Source organism: Fusarium vanettenii (genome assembly GCF_000151355.1).
Source record: "Fusarium vanettenii 77-13-4 chromosome 1 genomic scaffold NECHAsca_1_chr1_3_0, whole genome shotgun sequence".
Lineage (NCBI taxonomy): Eukaryota > Fungi > Ascomycota > Sordariomycetes > Hypocreales > Nectriaceae > Fusarium > Fusarium vanettenii.
In genome coordinates this window covers 2,716,843-2,734,161 of record NW_003315881.1, presented here as the reverse complement: position 1 = coordinate 2,734,161, position 17,319 = coordinate 2,716,843, and the positions used below count along the sequence as shown (strand labels likewise).

The window sequence follows — 17,319 nt, the reverse complement described above, 5'->3', positions numbered from 1 at the left end:
TGAGTGAGGGAGAATGTTGATACTATCGACGTGGTTGTTTGTATTCAAGTCTTCACACATCACTGGGACGGGATGCAGGGCCTGCGCAGGCGGACCGGGACCGGCGTGTAAACACGAGCGCATCAATGCATCTTCATTTCCCGAGATGCGTCTAATACATTCGTTCGACGGCGGTCATTGCCGAAGTTGTTGTTTGGCTCAAAATCTCAAGCCCTAGAGAATCCTCACTCCCAATGCATGCAAACCACAAGACCAAGGTATGATTCCCCTTTTTTTCAATCAAACGCCAGAATCCCTTACTTGCGCATAGAGCTTGCTCGTCGCTTGCGGGCATCGGCCTTGTGAGCCTTGGCCTCGGCCACACGCTTGGCCAGGACCTGGGCGTACTCGTTCTGGAGGATTGTCAGTCAGGGTTCTCTGTGTACTGTGAAGCGGTCCAACTTACGGCCTCGTCCTTGACCTTCTCGGCCTGGCGCCGCTTGAGGGCGGCACGGTGGCGCTTGTGCTGGAGACGCTGGGGGGTGACCAGCCTCTGGATGCGGGGAGCCTTGGTGTAGGCAGCCTTGCCCTCACCCTTGGGCTGGACCTCTCGTCGGATAACGTACTTGCGGACCTAGGTTCCCCAGCCACATTAGTGTCTTTCATCTTTGGAATATTGTATACAACTCGCACCGCTGTCCTAGCCCCTTTAGAGGGCAGGACAGTGGTCCTCTCACACTCTACCCGGACTGCCAGCTCCTCCACTGCAGCTCCGGGCAGGCGATGATCGAGTATGGGCGTAGGGAGAGACATACATCGTCATCCTTGGTGAGGCCGAAGAACTTGCGGATCTTGGTGGCGCGCTTGGGGCCGAGGCGCTTGGGGTGGACGACGTCGGTCAGGCCGGGGATGTCGGCATCACCCTGCTTGACGACGCTGAGGGCGAGGACGGACAGGTCCATGCCGACGATGCAGCCACGGACAGACTTGCGCTTGCGCTCGCCGGTGCGTCGGGGGCGGTAGCAGGAGTGGCCGTCGGAGAGGAGGAGGCGGACACGGGTAGGGTGCATGACACCCTGCTTCATGGGGAAACCCTGCTTGTCGTTGCCGCCGGTGATGCGGAAGATGTAGCCCTTGAACTCGTCGCCGATGGAGTCACCGGGGACCTCAGCGCCCATCTGTAGTTGAACATGTTAGCATATCGTTCGTTGTTTGTTTCGTCGCTTCGAAGGGCGGCGGTGTGTGCATGATCGGGAGGGGTTCGACGTACGCGCTTCTCCATGAAGACACGGAGCTTGCGCTCATCCTCAATATCGATGAGCTTCTGGCTGCCATTGGCAGGGTAGCTGATGTTCAACTGTTGAAGAGCCAAAGTCAGCAAATTATTTATCTCGAGACGCGGCGGGAATCGATCTTTTCAGATGCAGACGTCGTCGAGCAGCAGCATTCAGCTTCTCAGCAGGGGTGACGCATCCGGAAGGATCGATTGACGGTGTCCTCGTACCTTCATCTTGCCAGTTGTGGTGGTGCAAGTTTACTTGACCTGGCGCTGCTTGAAGTTAGTATGAGGATGGTTGGAGGTTTGCAAAATTGCAGGCGAAATCGAGAAAGTGTGTGTCGCTAGGGCTCCCCACGCAGGTGAAATTTCCTGACCAATAAGCGCAGAGGGCTTTTCCCCTTCTCGTTAAGGGTCTCGGGGAAATGAAGTTCCGCCCGCCTCTCTTTTTTGTGCGTGAAAAAAAAAAGAAGGTGTGCCCCACCTTGAAAACGCGACGGGGAGCTCCACATTTTGCTCGACACCGGATGCTCCACCTTTCTCGGACACGGAGCGCGTTTGATCGGTACGTACCTTGACCTCACTTGGGCTCATCTTGAAGTTATTGATAGAGACCGTCTACCTACTATAATCGACCGCCTCAGGGATATTTATCCTCTGAAAACGCATCTCACACAAGATTTGACTTTTCTATTTCCAAAATGTCATCCGCTAGTCTTCATCCTCCCAACAAAAATGCCAAAACACCAAGCCCCCTGCCCCAGCTCTTACAAACACCATCCGGCCTAGCTCTCCTCGAGCTCCAAGGTGTGGTCAACATGCCCCAGACTGCCGAAGGCGAGCCAGCCAGCAGCATCGAGATTGGGAGGATCGACTTCCCCGACTACGTCCCGGACGCTGAGGGCTCTGCGTGGATGAAGCGGGTTCAACTCTACGTCGGACAGCACCAACGTCTCACGGGAGAGGTCAAGAAGTTGCCGAAAGCCATGGCTGTGGTGCGGCGGAGGGAGAACGGCACCATCACTGGCTCCGGGGGTGAGTCGGAGGAGCAGGGTGATAATCTCGAGGTGGTAGAGATTGTCAAGTACAAGATCATGTTTTCGAACCGACCCGAGCCTGTTGGAACGGCAAATGCTTCATGAGGACCTACGACTTTACCGGCAACCATGTCTTCGACTTCTCCTCCCATCACCACTTATTCAAATTGGATTGAATCCGTTGAGAGGACTTCGATACCAAAGAGCTATGGATTTGCGCCCAAGAGTCTGCTCTGGTTTGCTAGGTTGTTCTGAAGACGATCTTGGGGGGCATCATAGTAAGCCCACTCACATCCTTCTAGAGCAGGGACTCAGTCTCATTCACCAGCAGCCATTTCTATCTACCCCTTGGAAAGGGGCCACTACAAGATTTGTCCCGTCTAATTCGAAAGCCACTGTTGGCTACACGTTAGGATATGAAGGGAGGCTGATACTACATCACTATATGCCTGTCAAGTAGGCACAGGCAGCCTGACTTTGATATCATGATCATAAGGGCACGCTCCTCAGAGCCCAAGTTGACGCTAGGCTCACTAGAACAGTAAATAAATAATTAAACATGAATATCAACTTGAACATCTTCACGTATGGCAGGGCATCATTATAATCATGTCTCATTCATCTTCAAACTTTTAACCAGAGGCTCCAATCTCCAACGGCCTCGTCCTCCCCAACCCATCTTTGCCGTAGTAATCCATAGGATACACCCCCTCGCCCCAGTCCTCCCTCTCACCAAGCGCCACGAGTGCCTCGTAAGGCGTCAGCAGTGGCCGTGGGAATGCGTAACCCCAGTCAATGCTCAGTCGCGGGCACGCCACCTGCACCCAGCACTCAACGTCGGCCATGAGTGCCAGCTTGCCTGGAAATATCTCACTCAGAAGCAGGTGCACCACGGGGATCCCACGCGCAGCAAGGCGACGCTCGATGAGGCCCAGCGTGTGCGGGTTGCCCTGTCGGCCGAGAGCTCCAAGGATCAAACCCCATTTGCGCGCCGTCCTCGCCCCTTGGATGGCCGTCCTTCGAAGTGACTTCATCTCATCATGCCCGTACGTCTCGCGCGTTAGCTTCCGCGAGTAGGGGTCATAACGATACGCCGGGATCGACGGGTTATGGATCATGATACTCTCGAGATGGAAGCGTCCATCACCGAGGTACAGCATCAGATCAACCTTGTCCTCATCCTTGAGACGAGGAGATGTGCAGCCCAGGATCTCGCCCTTGCTTAGGGGAGCAATCTGCGGCACCACGACGCGGAAGCCAGCCCGCTCCAGGTTGCTCCTCACGCCGTGGATGGTGGCGTTGAACTGGATAGTTCCAACGACGGCAATCGTCTTGCCACTGGCAAAGTTGCGCTCCAGTGATGCCAATAGATGCGAGGCGTCTATGGTGATGTCGACAAAGACGTACAGAGTCTTGATCTTGGTCACGTCGACGGGGATGAGGCAACTGTGAGCATAGTGCACCAGCAAGTCGCACCCCAGTGCCCTCGCCGTGTAGTCGTCGATGCAGCACGCACCATATGTCACATCACCCATGATAAGAGTCTCGATACCCGGGCAGAACTGGGTGAGGATGTCGGAGATGGTAGTGGCAAACAGGAGCAGACCCTCGGGGAGCTGAAGCGCAACCCTCTTGGCCCCTGAAGAGCGGATGCGATGGATCGTCTTGGGGATCTCAAAGTTGTAGTTGGCCGGCAGCAGAGCAATAGCCGCCTTCAGATTAGGATCCTCGAGAATCTCCTTGGGGACTTGGTTCAGAAGTCTGGGAGCTCTTCGAGGTTTAGCAGCTAGGTGTGATTTGTCAGTATAACTTCACTCATACTAGACTCATCATGAAGAATGCACATACTCTGAACAGCACCGCTCTCACCCGAAACACCAGCTCCTCCATTCTTTGCCGCCGCCTCAGCCGCCGCTCGTCTTCCAACAAATCTCTTCTTGGGCTGCTTCAACGGTGTTGCTCCATTCTGTGTCGCAGGTGTCGTCTCTGTCTCGGCGGGGGAGGGGCTCGCCTGAGCGAGCTGGGCTTCTTCAATATCGGCCGCGGTGCCAAGATCTGTCTGTCTTCGATCCTCCTCCATATCGGCTAATATTTGATTATGCCCAAGGAACAAAGTAAGGAGCACAGTAGTGAGTTGGCTTTCCCTTGGCACTGGATTTGTGTCGCCTTCGTGACGCTGGAGACAAATGAAAAGTTGGGCGGCAATGTGCGTGGTCTGAATTTTCGACACTGTACGACCCACTTTCCACATGCACACTTCGTCATTGGGCCCCCAAGGCTACAGAAGCCATGACAGCCAAACTCGAACCTCTCTCATCATGATAACTCTTTTGGTTAAACTATGTATTCGTGTTCAAGGTCAGACTCGGGGTTTGAATGAATTGCATTAACTCGGCTCCCTATGTGCCCCTCAGAGCAGAGACCAACTCTTGCCCTCCCAATCTCTTCCTCCTCTCCAGCGTGTAAACAATCATTTGAAAACAAGTTGCTCTTACTGCGATTCCGACTTCTGCCTTGCGCGCGCTCATTATACCATTCTCTATCGAAACGCCAACAAGCTGTCCCCTCATGCTCATGCGTCAATAAGGTTCTCCTCGGTCTGCTGCTGGCCTCGGGCCTCGGTCTCTGCCCGGGCCTTGCCCTTGCCCTTGGACTCCTTGGCGGCACGCTGGTAGAACTCGTTGAGCACCTTGCTGGGGATACGGTTGAGCAGCTCCTTAGGGTAGATTCGGAGGAGGCTCCACGCAAGGTCCAGGGACTCGTAAATGCTTCGCGACTCGTACTGGCCCTGGCTGATGAACTGGCGCTCAAACTTCTCCAGGAACTCGAGCGAGAGCTTGTCCTCAGCCGACAGAGCCTCCTCACCAACGACAGCCTTCATGGCTGCGGCATCACGACCGATGGCGTACTTGGCGTACAGCTGGTTCGACACATCACCGTGGTCCTTGCGAGTCATGCCCTCACCAATGGCAGACTTCATCAGACGAGACAGCGAAGGCAGCACGTTGATGGGAGGGTAGATACCACGGTTGGCCAGAGCACGGTCGACAAACACCTGACCCTCGGTAATGTAACCAGTCAAATCAGGAATGGGGTGGGTGATGTCATCGTTGGGCATGGTCAGAATGGGGATCTGAGTGATGGATCCGTTGCGACCCGCGACACGACCGGCTCGTTCGTAGATGGTGGACAAATCAGTGTACATGTAACCAGGGAAACCACGTCGACCGGGCACTTCTTCTCGGGCAGCCGAGACTTCTCGAAGGGCGTCGCAGTAAGCGGAAAGATCAGTAAGAATGACCAGGACGTGCTTCTCGAGCTGGTAGGCGTAGTATTCGGCAGTGGTAAGGGCGAGACGGGGGGTAATGATACGCTCGATACTAGTCAACAATTAGCATCAGAGCCTACAGCATCACGGAGGCTGCGCTTACGTAGGATCGTTGGCGAGGTTCAGGAAAAGAGTGGTACGCTCCAAGCTGCCGTTCTCCTCGAAATCGCGAGTGAAGAAACGGGCAGTTTCCAAGTTGACACCCATGGCACCAAAGACGATGGAGAAGTTCTCCTCGTGGCCGTCGTGCACGCCCTTGTTGGTGATGCCCTGCTTCTGGACGAGACCGGCCTGTCGGCAAATCTGAGCGGCGATTTCGTTGTGAGGGAGACCAGAGGCGGAGAAGATGGGGATCTTTTGTCCTCGGGCAATGGAGTTCATGGTGTCGATGGCAGAGATACCGGTCGAGATCATCTCCTCGGGGTATTCCTGGAATTGTCAGCTAGGTGGAAAGACCACGAGCGCGCTGGGAGCCTTACACGGGAGTAGGGGTTGATGGGAGAACCGTTGATGTCGAGGTAGTCCTCGGCCAACACCTTGGGACCCTTATCGATGGCGCGTCCAGATCCATCAAAGATACGACCAAGCATATCCTCGGACACGCCGAGCTTCAAGCTCTGGCCGGTGAACTCGACCTTGGTCTGTTGTTGTCTTAGCCCAATGCCCTGCCATTAACTCTCGCAGCGCTGCCTACCTTCTTGACATCGATACCGGAAGTGCCCTCGAAGACCTATTGCACTCATCAATCGTTTGCTCGTGTACTATCGCATTCGGGAAAAAGTACCTGGACGACGGCTCGATCACCTATGCATCTCTGTCAGCATGTCGCACGTCACTACGCCAGGGGTTAGGCAGTATCCGCAACGCAACGTACCTCGAGCTTCCAGAACCTGACCCGATCGCTCAGTTCCATCGGGCAGGGTGAGAGTTACGATCTCGTTGTATTGCGGGAATTTGACCTGGCAGTTGTCAACTCGTGGACTCGGGCGGGCTCGATTATTGAATGACGACGTACATTCTCGAGGATGACGAGGGGACCGTTGACGCCGCCGACGGTGTTGTAGCGAATCCTGGGGACGACCGAGTACGACGACGACACGCGCGGGTCCGCCATGTTGGGCTGTAGATGGGGGGAGCTGGCGGGAGAAGAGGCGGGAGAAGAGAAGAGGACGGAGGACTGGGGAGCCGATCCGGAAGCTTGGAGATGAAGTTGGGGGAGGACGCCTTAAGCTGGGATGAGGTTGGAGGAGGTTGAGCTTGCTTCACCAAAGTGGGGACCCTGCGCCAGCGCCAGCCCAAGCCCAAAGACGCACGGCCGATAAACTCACCGCAGCCATGGACAAGACCTTGTTACGCAACACCATCCTGTCTAAAGTGACATCACATGACATCCAAGAGGTCCATCATAGCTTTGAGTATGAAGCGAAGCTCAATGTTGCTTGATATTTTCTGGCTTTTTTTTTTTCTTTCTTGTTTACAGTGCTCTGCTATTTACCGCTACTTAAACACATCCGTACAACACGTAGCTCAACGAGGTAGCCGCCAATAAGCTCCCTACGCTGCTTGAGCTGCCTCGGCTGTAGCTCGAGCTCGAGCTCCAAGTACCGCCTTGCCTACCGTGCTCGCATTCTCCTTGCCCAGCTCCGACGTGATCCATGATCCGATATCTGCCATGGCATCCAAGTTGATGCCCGTGTTCATGCCCAGAGTCTCCATGAAGTAGACCATGTTCTCCGTCGCAACGTTACCCGTGGCTCCAGGGCTGTAAGGGCATCCGCCCAGCCCGCCGACGCTGCTGTCAAACGTGCGGATACCGTGCTCAAGAGACACAGCAGTGTTTACCAGGGCCTGGCCATATGTGTCGTGAAAGTGCATCGCAATGTCCTCAGATCGGATGCCGGCAGCAGACATGCACTTGAGCAGGGCACCTGTCCGGGGCGCTGTGCCCATGCCCGTAGTATCACCAAGGGAGATCTCATCCGCTCCCGACTCCAGCAGATCCGTCGCAATTTCAGCAACCCTGTGAGGGTCAACGTCAAAGCCCTCAAAGGGACAGCCCAGGACGACAGAGATGTAGGCTCGGACCCGGAGACCCAAGGCCTTGGACTCTTGGATCACCTCCTTGAAACGATCCAAAGAGGTCTGGATATCGCAGTTGAGGTTCTTCTGAGAGAAGCTCTCGGTAGCAGCCGCAAAGACCGCCACTTCAACTGACGGCTGCGTGGCCTGCTCGGGTCCGGAAGCGGGCTCCTGCTGTGTTGCAAACTTGCCGGGGTTATCACCCAGAATCTTTGCAGCATTCTGCAGACCCTTGGCATTGGGAGCGAGGAAGGAATATGAGATCGGGACCGGCGACGGAATCTTTTGGTGAAGAAGATGCTCGAGAATCTCACTAGAATTGGCCATCTGCATCATCATCTGTTAGTTGACCGACGGATGTACGGCAAGCGACGTCATCAGAACATACCTGAGGAACCCATTTGGGAGCAACAAAAGAGCCGGCCTCAATGGTTGAAACTCCGGTCCGAGCCAGTCTCTCAATCAGCTCGATCTTGGTCGCCAGAGGAATCGTCTTCTTCTCGTTCTGCAGGCCATCGCGAGGTCCAACCTCGACCAGCTTGACACGGTTGTCGTATGAGGTGCCCGCGTTGGCTGTCGCAAAGCCTCTCTGCCAACGGAGCTGCCCTGAGCGCCGACACGCCCGGCAGATGCTGGATCGCAAAAGGCTCATGGTGAAGGTGGTCGTCGGCTTGTGCTTAACAAGTTTCGGTGGGTTCAATTGCAAGAGAGAGGAGGAGGCGAGGAGAAATGGTTTCGACGAGGCCGACGTCGACCCGCGTATCATCGGCTTCAGCGGGGGCCGAGCTCCAGCCCAGATCCCCTCGGTACAACCTACATCGCCGGCCGCTCCAAGCCATGAATGCATCTTTAGTACTTCTCCAGACAGTTCCTCAGTTCCCCGCATTCTGTTACTGTACGCTCTTGATGATTGGGCTAGGAACTACTACTGGGGCAATAAGGATTCCATTATCTTCATCCACTACAATACAATACTTGGCAAAGACTGGCTCTAGAGGGATGTGAATGATTAAGAGACGAGCATGCCGCGTGCGCGCAAGGTTCTCATCTACAGATTTGGTCTTTTGACATTAAAACTCATTTTGGCTTCTGACCGTTGAAAAATAGAAAATACACCTTCTCTATCGGTGACAGGCTAAAACTGGCTTTACAGTAGCAATCCAGTCCTCGCATCCGAAACCGCTTAGTACTCAGCCTCGAGCTCCTCCTCGCCGAGGGAGTCGGTGGCAACCTCCTCGTAATCGCGCTCCAGGGCAGCGAGATCCTCACGAGCCTCAGAGAACTCACCCTCCTCCATACCCTCACCAACATACCAGTGGACGAAGGCACGCTTGGAGTGCATGAGATCGAACTTGAGCGACAGGGAAGACCAGGCCTCGGCGATGGCGGTGGTGTTGGACAGCATGCAGCTGTTGCGTATTAGACATTATTCTAGCTTTCAAGGGAGCGGGATGACTTACACAGCGCGGCTGACCTTGGCGAGGTCGCCGTTGGGGACGTTCTCGGGAGCCTGGTAGCAGATACCGAGCTTGAAGCCAGTGGGGCACCAGTCGACGAACTGGATGGTTCGCTTGGTCTTGAGGGTGGCAACGGCGGCGTGGGCGTCGTTGGGGACAACGTCTCCGCGGTACAGCAGGCAGGTGGCCATGTACTTGCCGTGGCGGGGGTCACACTTGACCATCTGGTTGTTGGGCTCGAAGCAAGACATGGTCATCTCCTGGACCGAGTTGGCCTCGTGGGCAGCCTTGGCGGCCGAGATAACGGGAGCGTAGGCGACCAGAGGGAAGTGGATTCGGGGGTAGGGGACCAGGTTGGTCTGGAACTCGTTCAGGTCGACGTTGAGGGAACCGTCGAATCGGAGCGAGGCGGTGATGGAAGAGACGACTGTGTACAGTTAGCTAAGCTATGCCGAGAATTACAAATCATCAGATCCTACCCTGAGCAATGAGGCGGTTCAGGTTCTCGTAGTTGGGGCGCTCAAGACCGAGGTTTCGGCGGCAGATGTCGTAGATGGCCTCGTTGTCGACCATGAAGGAGCAGTCGGAGTGCTCAAGGGTGGTGTGGGTGGTCAGGATGGAGTTGTAGGGCTCGACGACAGAGGTGGCGGTCTGAGGAGCGGGATAAACGCAGAACTCGAGCTTGCTCTTCTTGCCGTAGTCGACGGACAGACGCTCCATGAGGAGAGCACCGAAACCAGAACCGGTACCACCACCGAAGGAGTGGAAGACGAGGAAGCCCTGGAGACCAACACAGTTGTCGGCAACGCGGCGGATCTTGTCGAGGACGCCATCGATGAGCTCCTTTCCGACGGTGTAGTGACCACGGGCGTAGTTGTTGGAAGCATCCTCCTTGCCAGTGATCATCATCTCGGGGTGGAAGAGGTTTCGGTAGGGACCGGTGCGGACCTCATCGACGACGTTGGGCTCGAGATCGCAGTAGATGGCGCGGGGGACATACTTGCCCTGACCTAGAAAGGGGGCATTAGATTGGAACTGGCAAACTCGGGGTATGAGGCCAAATTCGTACCAGTCTCGGAGAAGAAAGTGCTGAAGCCCTGGTCGGGGTCCTGAGCCTTTCGCTCCTCGGTGAGGTAACCATCAGGCTAGAGTTGTGGTCAGTATGGGTGTCGTCGTGTGTTTGTCAACAATGGAGGGGTCGTTTTGTACCTGGATGCCGTGCTCGAGGCAGTAAAGCTGAAAGAAAACAAATCAGTAATCGAGCATATCTCATTGTTTAGGGCAAAAACTCACCTCCCAGCAGGAGTTGGCGATCTGGCAACCGGCCTGGCCGACTGAAGTCGAAAGTTAGCATCACCAAGAAAAAAGGGGGGATGCGGTGAAAGCACGCGTGCGTTTGTGTGCGTGTGTGCGCGCTGCAAAGGGAGAGCTTACCGTTGATGCTAATGACCTCACGCATGATGGCAGATGGTAGTGGTTAAAAAAGTATGGGGATGGAGGATGTCGATGCAAAAGGGAAGAGGAGGTAAAGCAGAGGCACCACGACAAAAAAGAGTAGAGGTGGAAACGGAGACAGGCCAGGCAAGAAGGCTTTTACGACGGAGTTTCGGAGAGGATGAGAGCGAGGGCGTGCAGGCAGATTGGTTTGGTTTGGTGATGGCGGGCGGGCAACGGAACGGGGAGGGAGAAGAAAATAGGTGGGGGAAATTTGGCAGACAGGGGAGGCTTGCCGCCCTGGGATTTGTTGATTTCGAGGCGTGTCTTGAAGGGGGCAAGCGCGTCCTGCAACGCCCTGCTGGCGCTTCTCTTTGCTGCACCCCTGTTGGCTGGCAGCGCTGGTCTGCCCCCTAGGCTACTGGCCCGCCTAGACCTTCTCCAGCAGCTACCGTGGCTTCCCTGGACTCCCTGTGGCTCCCTGTGGCACTTGCTTGGTGCTCACCGCTCCAGGGCAGCTCAGGGCATGGACGGCAAATTGGTTCATTCATTGTTAAGCTGGCGGGGCGGGGCGGGGCCGCAGCCTGGAAGCTCTTCTCTCCATCATCCATCATGGCGCTCCTCTCGAATGACGATCCATGGGTCCATGTTTTTCTCTATCGCACGACACTCATCTTGGGTCAATTTCGGTTTCGGATATGATGATTGTGAGCAGCGGCCTACTACGTAGTAGTATATTACATGGACGAATGCCACGGGTAGATCAAGCCAGATACAGTCCCTGACTTGGCAGGCCTCGCTTGCACGCCTCAGCTGTCTTTTTCACTCTCCCACGGAAACCTCCATTAGTAAACTTCCCTTGTTTCCATCTCGCCCATGCCTGTCCATCTCCTCATCCCTGCCCGTTATCTCATGTACGTACCCGCTCCCGCTTTTGTTTTTCTGCCATGGACCACTCGAGCGCCTCGTGAACTATCCATGCCCCTCGTGTTCTATCCTCACAGTGATATTACTCCGAGTTATAAGGGGCAAGTCAACTTGAGAGAAATCTGAGAGCACCTCTGGGTCATGTCCCATCGTGGCCAATATCAGTCAATCAAGTCGGTGAGTTGGCCTGGACCAGCCTGGCCTGGCCTGTGACCTGTCAAATCCCATATGGCCCGAGCTTCGACGTCGGCCCAGGCTCCTTTCGTTCCAGTCCTCACTCACCCCTGGCTCGAGCCTCACTCTCTGATAACGTTAACCTCCAGCCAACCAGAACAACCTCCACCACAAGGCATCAACCCAATCGTTCTTACCATAGGGTATCATTGGATATATGGTGTTGTGCGTAGGTATGGCAACGATCAAAAGAAACGATGAGCTGCTGGATACACGCGTAAGGCTTGACCTGCGACCATAGCCGTCACCTGCCCTGGTTGCTGCAAGAAAGCTTCAATAGGATGGGTAGTTGTGATCCACATGGGTACCAAACCATGGACTCGGGACAGATGGCAATGCTTCACTTGGACTTGCCCTCGCCTGCCTCACGGCTTAGGTCACCGGCGTCTGGGGTCTGGGCAGGCTCGTTACTTCTCAGAATGATAACACCAGGCGGATAGGTAGGTAGGTAGTGGTATTACCACCTAGGTTGATAGAATAAGTACTGGCATTTCCAACTCTACCAATCCCAAACCCAAACATCACCATACTATCTCACAAACTTATTACATCATGCCTATCTCTCTAAACTGGAATCCTCTGGGCAATTGACTTGGTCGTCTCGTTTGGTGGCGCAGATGATGAACCCCTTGTTCCCTCACCAGCTTAGGCATTCCCAAGTTTCTCCAAGAACATCTTCGCAAGTTATACAACGTCGACCGCGTGCACTATCTTTATCCCTTTCTCTTCCTTGCATGGTCAAGGACAACTCCTCCCGAAAACACGCGCCCATTTACCATTGCCGGTGCGTTCGCGATCGGGGGGGGGGGGGTTCCAACCTACACGAGCAATGGTGCTCTGACAGATATCATGGGCCATGTCAAATAGCCGGCAGGTTAAGAAACGCCTTCAGAAGACTTGGTCCTCCTCATCGCCAACCACCTAGGTCCCCAGTGTATCGCCGTGTCCAAGAGCGGGGCCTGCCTACCCATGCATCGAATTTGCCAAAACGAGCGAAGATGAGTTCAAGCGGCTCGTCGAGAGTCTTCCTAAAACCACGTCCAATTCCATCGTGTATCACAACGGCCATATCAGCCATGAGCAGAGTGCCTATCTAACCAATAATTCAACCATGTTTTCTCGTCGAAGTCCATCGGTTCGAATATGCGACGCCATCAATTTAAGGTATCAAGTGTGGAAACCGGGGCAGACCATGCCTCTCGGCGAGGCCTGCGGCATGGTCAACTCTGACTACCTATCTCCTTCTGCGTACAATTTTTTACTCCATCAGCACATCGTGTGGGCTGATGACTTTGATGGTCTCCTTGAGGAGGGATGGAATGTTGAACAGGTACCGTAAGCTCTTACCTTGATTCAATCATCCTCTCAGTTAGAACAGCACGCAACAGCCATCATAGCCGAAGGGATGGATACTGTGATATCATCGAGACATTGCTACGAGCAAGAGAAATCTGGCTCATTCATATATCAGAAGCGGGTAGTCTCATAGAATAGAGTTGTAGAATGTCTATGTTGTCAGTGCATTACCCATCTCCCGGCTTGGATAAGTGTGTATGATGTGCATATTCTTGATTCTCCATTCTTGACCTGCCAAAACAGTAAGTCTCTCCTTAATTACCCAGCCAAACTATTGACCTGTATAGCTCTCTCAGTAACTGAGTTGTAGGTACTATAGCTGCTGAGGTCGAAACTAGGTACCGACTCGGCGGGGCGACAGGGCTCCACGTGACGCTTCAGACAACACGCCTCATCTCACAAGACACTTGACAAGGCCATGTAAACGTGGGTGGCCATCACTCAATGCCCTCGCGACCATGTTTTTACTAGCGCTGCGTCATCTTCTACCTATCTTAGGCCTCATCCTATTCCTTACGAGTTCCACAGAGGCCAACGCTGAAAAGGTCATCTTCACTGCTCCAGACGTTGTCCCCATCCCCCTACAGAAGCCCTCACTCGCCGACCTCAACCTCCCTGTCCTCACTCCCGACTCTTGGTCTATCAGGACAAATCTGAGTCGCGTGTTTCCCACGGAACCCAAGGACTATGCCTCTGGCGCTGCGACATGGCTACTGCTGGACAGCTTGAATGCAGGCCAGCGGTATGAGTTCAGGGTATGCTGGGCTGCGATTGTATGTCAAGAACCCCATCACTTAGATCTCAGGAAACTGATTCTCCCTTTTCTGTTACTTGTAGCAACCTACAGGTTTCGTGATGGACGTATATGAGCTGGATACTGTCTGGGGCACGCCAGAGCTCATGCAGTCGCTCGCCGACTTCGCCTACTCACGCCAGTCCAGTACTGACAGCCATGGGGATCGTGAGGAGGGAGAGCGTAGCGCCTCGGTTCTCTTGCTGCAGATTAAGGCCTCTGCGGATTACTTCACCGACGACGCGGCTCTCATGAGGGATCCTCCCCCCGTGCTCGTGGATCTCATTCTCGACCCCTATCTGTACAGTCTCATCCCTCGCTCACTGGTGCCAACCATTGGGTTCCTCGTCGTGGTTGGTCTGGTCGCCTGGTTCGTGGCCAGGTCCGTCGCCTCCAAGCTACAGTCAATCGCCGTTGCCGGCGAGAGCAGAGAAAAGAAAGAGATATAGAATAGAAGAGGGTTGCTTGCGTACTCGGACCCTGTGACCGATTATCCCATATGAAGAAAGAAAAGAAACGGACCCGGCAAATGCATTCTACTATCTACGTTGATCATCATATTTCTCGTAACTCTTCTCCATGTGTCACTCTCGTCCTCACCGCCCTTGGTTGGGCCATGGCGTCTATATCCCTGCCGATCGTCTCGACACATACTTTCATATCAAACATCCAGTCATCAGGTGCGAAGCGAGAGGAACGCACACTGAGGGTCTGGCTTGGCATAATCTCGCGATCTCTTGCCGATGAATACTCAAGTCATCCTTGCTGAGCCTAGGGAACTACAGCATGGTAGGCAGTAAATGTTGTGGATTTCCAAATTTCCTCAAAGGGCCGCTCAGTAGGCTCCTCCATATTGACCCGGGTGTGTTCCGTGTGGAACAGGGGGGGCACCACCACCATAAGAAGGCTGGCCTCCTTGGCCTCCGTTGTATGAGGGATTATATCCTCCAGGAGGACCTCCGGGAGGGGGAGGGGGATACTGCTGGTTTCCGGGAGCTGGAGGTGCACTGTAGGTCTGTTGATTTTGTCCATGTTGATCAGGAGGTCCTCCATACTGACCGCCAGCGGCCTGGGGGTTATTGGGATAGCCTTGTCCATATTGCTGCTGGTGCGGCGGCTGCGCAGTAGGAGGAGGAGGGAAGTATTGTGCCTGCTGCCCATGCTGCCCATGTTGTCCATGCTGTTGAGGCGGACCTCCTGGGGGTGGAGGAGGGAACGAGTTGTTCTGGGATCCATGCGGACTTCCACCATACTGAGAGTTGGAACCATACTGCTGCTGGTTCGGGCTAGCCTGTGAGCCATATGGTGGGTTAGCACCTGGCTGTTGATGCGAGCCGGGCTGCTGGTGAGATCCATAGGGAGGGTTCTCGCCTGGCTGTTGCGAGTGGGAGCCGTACGGTTGGTTCGATCCTGGGTGTTGTTGACCAGCTCCATATTGCGGGTTGGCTCCTGGCTGTTGCTGGTGCGAGCCATAAGGTGTGTTGGAACCAGACTGCTGTGGGTGAGAGCCGGGTTGCTGCTGATGCGAACCATAAGGGGCGTTCTGGCCGGGCTGTTGGTGTGAACCGTACGGAGAACTCTGACCCGGCTGTTGCTGATGAGAACCGTGTTGCTGGTTATGCTGTTGATGGTTAGGCGAGGGTGTTCCGTAGGGCTGCGATCCCGAAGGAGTCCCTGAGGGAGCAGATCCTGCTGAACCCGGGGGCTTATAAGTGGGAGCTTCGCCCGAGTAAGAGGAACCGCCGCCGCCACCACCCTGCTGCTGTTGCTGCGGTCCCGAGCTGTGATAGCCAAAGTTCTGGCCCTGCTGGATTCAGACAGTTAGTCTCACGACCGAGCGCATTCGAGGATGCGACAACTTACGCTGCTACCAGGCTTGCCACCAAACATATGAGCAACACCACCCATGACAGTACCAGCAAGACCTCCCTGAGAGTGGTGAGAGTTCTGCTGGTTGGCGTTGCCATGGTAGTTCTGCGGAGCGGGAGGCTTCTCCTGAGAGGCCGAGTTCATGAAGCTCGAAGCCAGCTGTCCGACGAGCTTTCCAGCACCAGATTGCTTGCCTCCTCCGCTTCCACCGCTTCCGCCATGAGAACCACCAAGGAATTGGCTCGCAAGACCGCCAAGGTTGCCTGAAGAACCGGAGCCGTGGCCTCCACCACTGCCGCCGCCGCTTCCACCATGAGAGCCACCGAGGAATTGGCTTGCGAGACCGCCGAGGTTACCCAGGGGACTGGGGCCGTGACCTCCACTGCTACCGCCGCCGTGAGACGAGTTCTTGTTGCCGCCGAGCAGAGCGTTCATAGCCATACTCTAGAAAGAAAATGGTCAGCAAACCGCAAGCATAGAACCAACGCGCCACGACCTACCCCAATACCCCGGTCTCCAGATGGGCCGTCAACACCGCGTGTTCCGTCGGGCATGATGGGCTCCATGGTGCCATCGGCATGGCGCATCGTCTGCGACCCGTCCGGGTGGGTGATGAGCTCCGGCTGCTGCTTGGGAGCGCCGTAGGGGTGCTCGATTTGGGGCGCCGGAGTGTTGCCTGTCTTGGCCGGTTCAGTGGGGACCTCCCACTGAGAGACTCCGGTCGAGAGTTGAACATAGTAGTACTTCTTGCTCGCGCCATCCCACTGAGCAATCCAGCCGGCGGGCAGCGGAGGCGGAGCAAACGTGGGACCTTCGGCCTGGGGGGAGGCAGGACCAGCCATGGTCGAGGTCTGGCGGTCGAGGAGGTTATCGAAGCGAGGAGGGGCTGGCTGGGATGGTGTTTCTACCTATGAGTAGGAAGGATGTAGGTCGCCGCGCGAGGAGGGATTGTCGTGTAGACGGAAATTCCGTCACTGAGAAAGAAGCGCCACAATCATGAGGGTTTGCAGCAAGAGGGCGGGAAAGTAGCAAGAGAAGAGGTTTGGATGGTGTCGCCTTGGGTGGTGGAGGTTATAAGGCTGGAGGGGGAGGGGCCCAAGAATGGATGGGGAACGGATGGATGAATGGCGGGATGGGGATGGATGGGGGAAGGCCAGGCCAGGCCAGGCCAGCGCAAGGAAAGTGGGTTGCTCTCGCGCTCGCGGGCGGGCGGTCAAATGATGAATCAGGCGCTGTTCCAGTGATTTACAGCACACCTAGTGATGGGCCCTGGCATGGCGCTGATGGGCGGGCATCTCCAAGGTTGAGCTGAGCTGTGAACGAGGCATGGAGCGGATAGCTAGGACGTTTTGGGGGAAGGCTATGCGCCTCCATGTTGATGTATCGTGCCGTTTGCTCCGGGAGAGGCAAATAGTATCTACACACATACGTATTAACCTGACAGTTTGTACAGTTTGTGCCGATTACCAGCTGTCTCATCTCATCACCAGAGTCGTTTTGGGACCCTGACTCCGACACAGCCCCCGCCGCCGTCGTCCACCGCTGAGGGT

General features: G+C 55.3%; 8 protein-coding genes across 8 annotated transcripts; 2 read left to right on the top strand and 6 right to left on the bottom strand.

Annotated features, from left to right (window-relative positions):
- Positions 1-136: 136 nt before the first annotated feature.
- On the bottom strand, positions 137-1,542 carry NECHADRAFT_102384 (40S ribosomal protein S6). The gene is made up of 5 exons (XM_003053675.1): positions 1,484-1,542; positions 1,250-1,336; positions 795-1,157; positions 446-613; positions 137-392 (listed from the first exon to the last, which is right to left on the bottom strand). The coding sequence occupies exons 1-5, from the start codon at positions 1,487-1,489 to the stop codon at positions 297-299; spliced, it is 720 nt and encodes a 239-aa protein (XP_003053721.1). The 5' UTR covers positions 1,490-1,542; the 3' UTR covers positions 137-296.
- Positions 1,543-1,956: 414 nt separating this feature from the next.
- NECHADRAFT_75150 (uncharacterized protein) lies at positions 1,957-2,397 on the top strand (the record flags this gene model as incomplete). The annotated part of the gene is made up of 1 exon (XM_003054391.1): positions 1,957-2,397. The coding sequence occupies one exon, from the start codon at positions 1,957-1,959 to the stop codon at positions 2,395-2,397; it is 441 nt and encodes a 146-aa protein (XP_003054437.1).
- Positions 2,398-2,924: 527 nt separating this feature from the next.
- NECHADRAFT_65768 (uncharacterized protein) lies at positions 2,925-4,372 on the bottom strand (the record flags this gene model as incomplete). The annotated part of the gene is made up of 2 exons (XM_003053674.1): positions 2,925-4,078; positions 4,141-4,372. The coding sequence occupies 2 exons, from the start codon at positions 4,370-4,372 to the stop codon at positions 2,925-2,927; spliced, it is 1,386 nt and encodes a 461-aa protein (XP_003053720.1).
- A 306-nt stretch (positions 4,373-4,678) lies between these two features.
- NECHADRAFT_98895 (uncharacterized protein) lies at positions 4,679-6,734 on the bottom strand (the record flags this gene model as incomplete). The annotated part of the gene is made up of 7 exons (XM_003053673.1): positions 4,679-5,672; positions 5,724-6,049; positions 6,100-6,261; positions 6,315-6,350; positions 6,405-6,424; positions 6,495-6,579; positions 6,636-6,734. 7 exons carry the CDS (start codon positions 6,732-6,734, stop codon positions 4,865-4,867), a joined length of 1,536 nt encoding a protein of 511 aa, XP_003053719.1. The 3' UTR covers positions 4,679-4,864.
- A 440-nt stretch (positions 6,735-7,174) lies between these two features.
- On the bottom strand, positions 7,175-8,351 carry NECHADRAFT_31605 (uncharacterized protein; the record flags this gene model as incomplete). Its single annotated transcript, XM_003053672.1, has 2 exons — positions 7,175-8,026; positions 8,088-8,351. 2 exons carry the CDS (start codon positions 8,349-8,351, stop codon positions 7,175-7,177), a joined length of 1,116 nt encoding a protein of 371 aa, XP_003053718.1.
- Positions 8,352-8,717: 366 nt separating this feature from the next.
- On the bottom strand, positions 8,718-10,615 carry NECHADRAFT_98894 (uncharacterized protein; the record flags this gene model as incomplete). Its single annotated transcript, XM_003053671.1, has 7 exons — positions 8,718-9,108; positions 9,160-9,583; positions 9,636-10,166; positions 10,226-10,301; positions 10,366-10,392; positions 10,450-10,490; positions 10,591-10,615. The coding sequence occupies 7 exons, from the start codon at positions 10,613-10,615 to the stop codon at positions 8,883-8,885; spliced, it is 1,350 nt and encodes a 449-aa protein (XP_003053717.1). The 3' UTR covers positions 8,718-8,882.
- Positions 10,616-13,565: 2,950 nt separating this feature from the next.
- Positions 13,566-14,349, top strand: NECHADRAFT_75145 (uncharacterized protein; the record flags this gene model as incomplete). Its single annotated transcript, XM_003054390.1, has 2 exons — positions 13,566-13,862; positions 13,945-14,349. 2 exons carry the CDS (start codon positions 13,566-13,568, stop codon positions 14,347-14,349), a joined length of 702 nt encoding a protein of 233 aa, XP_003054436.1.
- Positions 14,350-14,735: 386 nt separating this feature from the next.
- Positions 14,736-16,611, bottom strand: NECHADRAFT_98893 (uncharacterized protein; the record flags this gene model as incomplete). The annotated part of the gene is made up of 3 exons (XM_003053670.1): positions 14,736-15,707; positions 15,764-16,213; positions 16,270-16,611. The coding sequence occupies 3 exons, from the start codon at positions 16,609-16,611 to the stop codon at positions 14,736-14,738; spliced, it is 1,764 nt and encodes a 587-aa protein (XP_003053716.1).
- Positions 16,612-17,319: the final 708 nt, after the last annotated feature.

Coding starts and splice junctions, on each gene's coding strand:
- NECHADRAFT_102384 (XM_003053675.1), bottom strand. Junction 1,158..1,249: donor GTGTCTTCATGGAGAAGCGC/GTACGTCGAACC, acceptor GTTCAACTACAG/ATGGGCGCTGAGGTCCCCGG. Junction 614..794: donor GCCTCACCAAGGATGACGAT/GTATGTCTCTCC, acceptor TGGGGAACCTAG/GTCCGCAAGTACGTTATCCG.